The sequence below is a fragment of the Alnus glutinosa genome, chromosome 1 (genome assembly GCF_958979055.1).
Source record: "Alnus glutinosa chromosome 1, dhAlnGlut1.1, whole genome shotgun sequence".
Classification (NCBI taxonomy): Eukaryota; Viridiplantae; Streptophyta; class Magnoliopsida; order Fagales; family Betulaceae; genus Alnus; species Alnus glutinosa.
The window spans coordinates 18,801,835-18,811,892 of NC_084886.1; the positions used below are offsets into that span (position 1 = coordinate 18,801,835).

The 10,058-nt window shown below is 35.8% G+C and overlaps 1 protein-coding gene across 1 annotated transcript; it reads right to left on the reverse strand.

Annotated features, from left to right (window-relative positions):
* Positions 1–7,462: 7,462 nt before the first annotated feature.
* Positions 7,463–9,149, reverse strand: LOC133876087 (F-box/kelch-repeat protein SKIP20). The gene has a single exon (XM_062314379.1). The coding sequence runs from the start codon at positions 9,018–9,020 to the stop codon at positions 7,671–7,673; it is 1,350 nt and encodes a 449-aa protein (XP_062170363.1). The 5' UTR covers positions 9,021–9,149; the 3' UTR covers positions 7,463–7,670.
* Positions 9,150–10,058: the final 909 nt, after the last annotated feature.

Here is a 10,058-nt window from a genome sequence, read left to right on the forward strand (position 1 = left end):
TGTCGTTAATCGAAATAGCCACTTTATACTTTCATTCAGGTTTCGTTCAATTTTTTGATGAAAATCCGCATCACCCCCTTTAAAATCATGACACCTGTCTCGTGTGCCATATATTTTAGCCAAATCATAATATCCTACGACATGAACGTGTATCACAGGCGATAACTATGTTTATATACTACATATGCCAAAAATAATAATAAAAAAAAATTACCTAAACTTTTTTAAAATAAATAAATATATATAATTAAAAAAATTAAAATTTAAAATTTAAAAAAATAATAATAAAAAAAAATTGAGGGTAGTCTAGCCATAGAGATGGCCAAACCCCCCCACCCCTAAAATAGCCTTGTGGGTGGCTCAGCCACCACCGTTTGACCTAGGGTGGATCTAGCCACCCCAAACTAGCCAGTCTAGGGTATCCAAACCACCCTCATGGCTCAAACCACCCCCAAAAGGCTAAAAAAAAAAAAAATTAAGGGTTGGTCCTTGGGGTGGCCTAACCTACCCTAGGCCAAACGAGGGTGGACGAGCCACCCGCATTTTACAAGTTGGGGTTGGGCCATAGGGGGTGGCTCGATCCACCCCTTGGCCAGAATGGGGTTGGATTCCTACAACAACAACAACAAAAAAAAAAAAAAAAAAAAAAAAAAAAAAAAAAAAAAAAAAAAAAAATTTAAAAAATTTAAAAAATTTAAAAAATTTAAAAATAAATAAATTTAAAAAAAATTTTAAAAAAAATTAGGTAATTTTTTATTATTTTCAGCATATGATGTGGTGTAAAAACATAAGTACCACATACATGGCCACGTCATAGGATATTTTGAATTAAATAAAATATGTGGCACACGGGACATGTGTCACGATTTTAAGGAGGTGACGTGGATCTCCATCAAAGAATTGGACGGAACCTGGATGGATAGTGGGTATTTCGATTAACGACGGGTATATACCACCTATGATACTTGTTAAAACCAAGACTGCCAATTGATAATGACCATTACCATAAGTACTAAAAAGGCCGTTAACCCCATTTATTAAAACAATAGATCACCTGGATCGGAAACGCCAAGATTTAACATAATTCGACTTAACAAGCCTACAACTACCTTAGGAGACAATCATAAGAAAATTTATTTTCAAAAGATGTGTTGGTACAGTTTCCGGTATCGTGTGAATCTGCACGTTCTTCTGATGTTCTTCACGCTTCTTAATAATTCTGCAAAACAACAAAAACTAAGGGACCCTTCTGGGGGTTCTCTCCGATGCCTAAATTAGCTTTTGTAAGAAAATAATATTCTATGCATAAAAATTGAGTCTTAGTTTATACCTGGGGTATGGGTCTATTTATAGGCAAAGAGGTAGAGTCAAATCTGAAGTAGGATTCCTACTTCTTGTTGATCTAGAACTGTTGCTAGAGTTCTAATTAAACTTTGATCCTTTATTAGACCTCTGATCTAATCATTCTTCTTATCTGATCTCTTATTTGACTAATTAGAGTCCTATCCCAATTCTCTTGGGGATAGGATCACGTACTGATCGGATTACGACTACCTACTCCAATCCCAATTCTCTTGGGGATAGGATCACGTACTGATCGGATTACGACTACTTACTCCAATTCAACTTGGAGTAGAGTCCTAATCCGAATTTACTGAGATAACTAATACCTGATTTTTCTGAAGTAGTTGCTGAATGTCTATCTTCTCCTTGGATCGGGTAGAGTGGAATTTATCCCCAACAAGATGGATTACAAAAAGTAAGAGAAAGAAAACAACTCTAAATCCAAAGTTTTAATACACCTAAATTTCACTATAGCAAAAAATAAATAAATAGCAAAAGGGAAATTTTTTCTCTAAATTCCCTAAGCCGTGCAACACTATAATTGTGAGAAAACTTGCCTCTGTCGCTATCGACCAAAGATGTGTTTGGTATTCAAAATAGTGATTCCATTAGAAAAAATGACAGAAAATATTAAGAATAAAAGAATGAAGAATAAAGTAATCTTAGTGTTAAAATATACATATACTCTAACATAGTCATAAATTTCTTACAAGTTGGTTTGTAGAAAATTTCTTATAACGTACATGTAAGAGTGACATTTGTCCTATAAACATGTGAGAATCACATGTTTTTTTTAATAGCATTAATTAATATATATATATATATATATATATAAGAAGCACATGCTATTAAAACATGTGATTTTCACATGTTAAGGGACATGTGTCACTCTTACATGTAAGTTGTAAGAAACTTTCTACAAACCAGTTTATAAAAAATTATTTCTCACTGACACTTGAAATATACATTTTCTCAAAAATCATAAAAATAACTATTCTAAGACTTTTTTTATTTTTATTTTTTTAATAGAATAACCATTCTATCTATCGTTTCGGGCCAACTTTCGGCAGAATTAAAGCTCTTTTAATTTATAGAGCTTGAAAGACGGTGCTCAAGCCAACCAGGAATAAAGTTAGACGTCGGCGAAAACAAGTCTTCGATTTGTGACAGGTCAATAAAGGCGGTCGGCCAACGCATCTAAACAAAACCAATCCAAGGAGTTACAGATGGGCCCTAAAGACTTGATAAAATCAAGTCATTTTCCTTTAATAAAGTGTAATTATTATTCACATTCGTATGGTTTATTACGCTTATTTAACTTGGTTATTATCCGTAATTTGTATATGATGTAATGGACCTTTTGAATCTTTTTTGAGTCTTTATGAAAATTTATTTTAAATGATTTTAAAAATAATTTAAACTGATTTTTAATATTTTGTCTGTTTATAAATGAGGAAAAAAAAAATTAAACATAGCCTAAACAACGGGTCCGTATCAAATTCAAACTAATGTCATTTTGGTATTAAACACTAAAACGAAGTTGTTTTAATGAGTTTATTATTATTTTATAAAGAATGCGAATGTAATTAGTAACCGCATCTGTATACATAAAATTCGTATATGCGGATAGTAGTTTTTATTAATTACATTTGCTTAAGCAGATAACAAATAATCAATAATTGCAAATAACGAATAATTGCGGTTAATATCCATCCACTTTGCTCTACGTCAAGGACGGTGCAAATCCAACTAGGAATAGAGTTTGACGTTAACTACAAGTTTCTAGTTTTTGTTGTAGAAACTATTGCTTACTGTTTATTCCTTTTTCTTTTTGTTTGGATTTTGTTGTTGAGGTGTTCACCCATTTATGGTTATTCATTCTCTTGTAGCCATTTTTCATATTTTAATTTAAAAGAAATATAAAATTTTAAAAAAATAAATAAATAAATAAATAAAGAAGTCTCTCTTTCTTATAGGAGAAGAAACTTAGAAAAGTATTCGGCCAACACATGTAGAACAAAGTCAATAAAAGAGAGAAAAGAAGAGACAGTTGGGCCGAGCAAAAGACTTGACAAGACTTGGTAAAGTCGATTGGGAACTTGAGCTCTCAAGCTTGTAACATGTCGATGATCGGTTAAGTTATGCTTGGTGGTTGAAATTTGAAAATTTGTGATTTAAAAAAGTGATATTTAAAAATGAAGTTAAATATTTGATAAAATTGTAATTTAATTTTTAAAAAATTTACATTTTTAAAAAAGCAACACATTTTTTACGATTTTAAAAAGCATAATTTTTTAGTCTTCAAATCGTAAATTTTGAAAAAACGCAATTTTAAAAGATTCATTTCTGTTATTTAGTTTAACATCACACTTTTTATTTAGAAAATCAGAAATTTCAAAGATACCCTGAGAACATTAGCAACAACTTTTTTATAATATCTTCACTTCTTTAAATATTAAAAAAAAAAACAAAACAAAAAAAAAACAAAAAAAAACAAAAAACTATCATACAAAGTCACCTGCAACAGCTTCCCTATTGCTTTTCTAAACATTAGGAATGCTACATTACTACCCAATGTATTAGGTAGTACTTTAGCTTCTAATTACATTATTTTAATATAAAATATTTCATTCTCATCTCTCCTCTCTTTTCTCCCACCTTTTTACCTTTATGCTCCGTTTGTTCCGATGTAAAATGGTTTCTGTCGTGAAATGGTTTTAAGCAGGTCATTTTTTTGAAAAAAAATTTTCGCCGAAAGAATTTTTCGGTGTTTGGCGCGTACAGAAAATCACAAATATTTTTCATATTTTCATTCAATCATATTAACCTATAAAAATTAATTTTTATTCAAAACATATAAATATTAATATAAAATAATATAAAAATCATCGATAACGAGATTCGGTTACTGACCGACAAGATTCTGATCATTTTTACCTTATTCCGGCTAATATAGCCAGAATTCGAGATAAAGGCTGGAATCCGGCCACTTTCGCCAGAATACAGGATAATACCGGCAATATTTCGATGGTGGTCGGCTGCTTGAACGTAAAGGTCGACTGTGCCGTTTAAAATAGATCGACTGCGTCTGGCGTCTTCGAAAAACGATTTACTCTTTTAAATCATTTTCCGAAATTTACTAAGCATTTTTGGTCAAACAGAAATCATTTTCCGGTTAACTATTATTTTCGCCCCTACCAAACACCGGAAAATGCCAAAATCATTTTTCAGAAAATCATTTTACGCCGAAACAAACGGAACATTAGTTAAAGATTGTATTGAGATTTTATAAAAAATGTGAAAGTGGGTATGAAACTTGTATTTTGTAAATAAATAATGTTTGAATGATATAAGAAAAAATAAAGAGAAACTATCGTGAAGCATATTTGAATATACAAGAAAAAAGTAATTTTATTTCCTAAATTTTGAAAGAAAAAAATAAATATAAATTTAAAAAAAAAAAAAAAAAAAAAAAAAAAAAAAAAAACCCAATGCTAATGCTCAAAAGAATCAATGAGAATTATCCCAATCCATTATTGCTACACTTTCTTTACCGTCCAACTTTCTACTATCTTCTTTGTTGCCCTCTTTGCCAACTCTCAGTGGAGTCTCTTCAACATCTATTCTTGAGTTGCCCCTTTTCTAGAATTATGTGACAGAATTCCCTTTGGTCTTTGCACACGGTTTCTTTCTCTCATATGTCTTTTTGTTGATTGGATTAAAGCTTTACTTCAGCCTCATTTCTCTCTTGGCATCCCGGTGAAAGATGTGTATAGTTTTCAAATTTCTGCTTTGGTGCTAATGGATCATAAGAATAAACTTATTCATGAGGCCATTACCCATGTACCTCTCAACACTCTCAAATGTATCAAGAGCACCACTCAACATCACTTTTTGGCTTGGCAGAATAGTAACTTAGTTGATTGGGATCCTCCTCCCTTAGGTTCTTTTAAAGTCAATTTTGATGTGGTCATCCGTCCTACTTTTGCAGTTACTGCCGCAGTTCTCTAAGACCACTCAGGAAAATTCCTAGCAGTCAATTCTCTGAAACTGCCCCCTATGGATGCCTTGATGGATGAAGCTCATACAGCTTTATTGGCCTCTAGATTGACTGTCTCAATGAGCTACTCCCTCCTGATCATTGAAGGAGACTCTCTCCTCACTATTTTGGCTTTGAAGGATCCTTTGCTTTTCTCATATTGGATTTCTGCACCAATAATTTCTGATTCTCTTGTTTAATTGCATTCTATTTACGTTTGGAGTGCTCTTAAGATATCTAGATGTGCTAATCTTGATGCACACCTTATAGCTGGATGGGCCGCTTCTCACCTTATGTTTGGAAGCATTCCTACTTTTTCACTTTTCATTTCCTCTATCAAAAAGATTCCAAGTATTATAGATGAAAGCTACTGCCCCTCGTGGATGATCGATGTTTGCCAGTATATTTAAGAAAACAGAAAACAGGTTGTGACCCATAGATTTCAAAAGGTTTCTAAGGATTGAACGTGAAAGCTATGTAAGTGCAGAAATAGAAAATATTAAGCCTAGAAGAACCTCTCCAAATACAATAGAGTGTAGAAGAATCTTTCCTCTAATTATTTTTACGGATAGAGTCTAGAAGAATCTTGGTTTAGGTTTTGCACAAAACAAAATCAAACCATAATAGTTTTAGGGTTTCTATTCTAAAGAGAGAGATATTCGAATTTTAAAACTTTTAAAGGTTTTGAGAGAAACCGAGAAAGGGGAAATTTTTTGTATCTTTTACTCGTACAAAGTGGATTATAAATAGTGTCAATTTAACAGTTTTAATTCAGCAAAGAGAGAGAGAGAGAGAGAGAGTAGTTTTAATGTATGTTTACTACTATAGATTAAACGTTTTTTCAATTTGGCAATAGGAGCCTTCCCTTCTTAATTCATACTATTTGTTTTGACATTGAAGCCATAAAATCACACAAGTGAGCAGGGGCGGAACTAGAATTTTCAGTGAGGGGGAGCCAACTTCAACTCTAATGGCAAAGTCAAAGCCTTTTCCCAAAAACCCATTTCACCATTGATCTATGCCTTCTTTTCATGTATAGTTTAGCAAAGTAGGGAAAAAAATCGTGCTAAGCAAATAGTACTACGTACACCCAGCATTTGGAAAAATAGCAAAAAGAGCGTTCTCTCTCTCTACCTCTAATCTCTCTTCTCTTCCTGTCTGATTTGAGAAAGGAAGAGACTTTATGAAGAAGAAGAAAAATTCAATGAGAAAGTGAATTTTCAATGAGATGAAAAAGTGAATTTTCAGTGAAAAATGAAAAAAAAAAAAAAAAAAAAAAAAAAAAAGATGCGCACAAAAGGGTGGGGGAGAAAGGTAATAAAAAGAAAAAAGTGGTTAAATTTTGGTTTAAAAATTAAAATTTAATAAGAAGTTTACGTGGCATATTCTTAGCCTTATGTGTCCAAAAATTTGTAACAAAATAAACAATTTTTGTTGCAGTACGTACACCTTGAGCAGTGCACGCCTCAGTCTGCAATCTTCCTTTTCATGAACCCTTGTCTCTAGGCACATAAAAAAGTGAGATAACTTCATATTTGACAAAAGCAATTTATTTTGTTTTAAAAGTTGCAAACAAAATATTTTGGGAGGGCCAAACACCAAAACTTGGGGGGACCAAATACAAAAACTTGCAGAGGCCCTCATATAAAACTGTTAAAAGTAAAAAGAAGTTCAAAAATTTTAGGGAGGGGCCCACCTTACAACGTAGCTCCGCCTCTGCCAGTGAGATATAAAGACGGTGCTCAACTATCTCAAAATTGGCAAATATTTCCCATCATCTATGACATTCTTGACTCCATCTCAGCATCTTCTTCTTGATAAGTGAAGAAGTCAACATAAATATAAATTTTTGTGTCAATTATGTGACACATTAGGCCCAGCCATATCTCAATATTCCTATAGCTCCCCCACTTCCCTCTGTCCTTAGTGTTAGTGGCAAAGACCCGGGATTTCCTTATGCTGTAATTTGTTAACTTTCCAGTCTCTCCTTCTTTGTTTGTATTTGTTATATATATATATATTAAAAAGAAAAAAAAGAAGAAGAAGAAAAAAAAAGATATATATATATATATGCTAGAATTGACAATGCACCTAATAGTCTGCATAATAGGCTCTAGAAACTCAAACCAGAGCATTATACTGATACATCAAAGCCATGGCCCATGTGTCATGTGACACACTGAAACAGTGAAACTAAACTCAAAGTCAACAGAAGAAGCACAGAGAACATTATGCTACTGCTCAACCAAAAAAAGAGAGGCATGAAGCTGTTAAACGGATCGTCGTTTCAGATAACGAGGCACGAAGCCGAATATGGGAAGCCAGAAAATCCTGCCGGAGTGTGGACATTATTCCACTTGGCGGCGCTACCGCCATTGCTGTTGTTGCTGATCTCCCTCTCCAAGATGTATGCCCCTTCCCCTTCACATTCACCGCCTGTTGTTCCAGTTCCTCTGCCTCCACCATTGCTGCTCATCACGAATATCCGCTGCAGCTGCCCATCTTTAGCGAGTCCGAGAGCGGTGACAGAGACTGATGTTCCTCCACTTATGCCACTGGGAAGCTGAGCCGAATTCACCACCTTCCACATGATGTTGCTGCTGTTGTGGGATAATTCCTTTCCTCCCCCATTCTCTTGCTCCTGTTGTTGACGACTTCCCAAGAACCACCACCACTGGCAGCCGCTGTTGCTCGTGACGGCGGTGGTGAGGCCTCTAGGACTAACACTCCGATATGGCCAAACCTCTTCGATTTTGGACCAAGATCCTGTTGTGGGGTCATAGCACTCGCCGTCCGACCGGAATATTCCTTGGCTTTCGGTGTTGTACCCACTGATTACCCAGAACCTGGAATCCCCTTCCCAGGAAAGACCCTGGCACTCGTCCCGCTCCTCTGCCATGGCTGGCAGCCTTCTCCACTCGTCGGCATTTGCGTCATACACCTCTGCTGATTGCAACGCATTCTTCTGATTGTCATGCCCCCCAGCCACATAAACCGTCGATTGTCCTACAACCCCACATGCGAAGAAAGAACGCGCCACCGACATGGGCGCTGCACGTCTCCACGGGGCACCACCGGCACTGATCAAATCCAGGACATACACATCCGGCACCGGTTCTAACGTGTTGGGGTCCCACCCTCCTAAGAGCAGGATTTTACCAGATGCAGGGAGCGCCACGCACTGGCAGAACATGGGGATTCTCACCTGTCCGCTGGCGCCGCAAGGCCTCATCATCCGGTGCCATGTCCGGTGGGTGGCGTTGTAGATGCTCAGCCCATGTTGAACTAGAGGCGGCCGGCTGGAGCTCTTTTCATCAACCCCCTCTTCCTTTTCGGAGCTCTTTTCATTATCAGAGCCAGAGGACTCTGTTTGCAGTGGCGGCGAGGGAGTCGGAAGAGGTTGAATAAGGCACACCATATGCTCGGCGGTGCCGGATCTGCGTCTTTCTCGGTAGAAAGAAGCATGCATGATCAAGCTTCGCCAACTCTGGCACACTAATTTCATGTTGGAGTGGAATTTGGAAGGAACTCTAACCAAACAATCCATGGCTATCTCATCAGGCAGGCCCGGAATCAACTGCTTTTGCTGCTGTTGGAGTTTCTGGAAATTCTCAGTACTGCTCCCTGCTTGTCCCATTTCTTTCAAGAATGAACAAAATTGAAGAAAACTTGGATCAAGACATAGATTGAATGAGGAGGATATTGGGTAAGGTTTAGTGAGATTGAAGGATAAATCTTCTCTTTTTGTGTGTGGAAGGGATGTGCACAAAAACAGACCCTTTAAAGAAACAGAGGAGCACTCCTTTAGGGTGGGGGGGGGGGGGGGGAGTGTGATGTTAGGATGACATCATGATAGAGAAGTCCTTTTAAATTATTATATAGATAATTGTTTCATTCCCATAACTACCTTTCAATTGCCTTCTATTGTCTTCTAATATATAAAGTGAGAGGCCTAGGACTTAGCGAAGTTCAATTTTTTCTTTCCAACTCTATGATCTAAAAATATTTAAGTTTTTTATTTGATCAAAAAATATTTCTAGTTAAATTTAGGGATAAATATATTTTCGTATTCCCATAATTTCAGATTTTTGACAAATATATCTTTGAGAGTTAGAAAGTCATTAATCACTATATGGGATAAGGAAAAAAGAACAGATTTGCTCATGTAATTAGAAAAGTAGACAGAAATTTCTTTACAAAAAGTTAGCTTGATGTTACCCCCCACCCCACCAAAGAAAAAAAAACACACTCTTATGAAACCTCACCAATCATAGAAGCTTTCAAAAAAAGGGAGAAGCCTAGATACCTTCTCTTTGATCTCTTCTTCTTCTTCTTCTTCTTTTAATGGAAGGCAGATATATTGTTGCCCGCTCACCTTCGCAAGGTAAACGCCTAACTACTTGCCTCCTCGACCCCATATCCACTACGATCCAACACACCATCCCCTTTGATGGTGTCCAGTTCTAACTCTTCCCTCTAATAGTCCGTTTTTACATTCTTCTTCAATATAGCGGAAATGATTTTTTTTTTCTTTTTTATTTTTTAGAAGTGTTGTCTTTTATCATGAACAGTTACACTCACCCTTTTTTTCTCGGAGCTGTCCAATCTTTGAACAATATCACAAACGGCCTTGATCTCTTCAGCCTTTTGATTAAGAAATTATGGAACCATATCT

Bases quoted from the DNA above. Each gene is read 5' to 3' on its own strand.
- LOC133876087 (XM_062314379.1), bottom strand. From the start codon at position 9,020: ATGGGACAAGCAGGGAGCAGTACTGAGAATTTCCAGAAACTCCAACAG.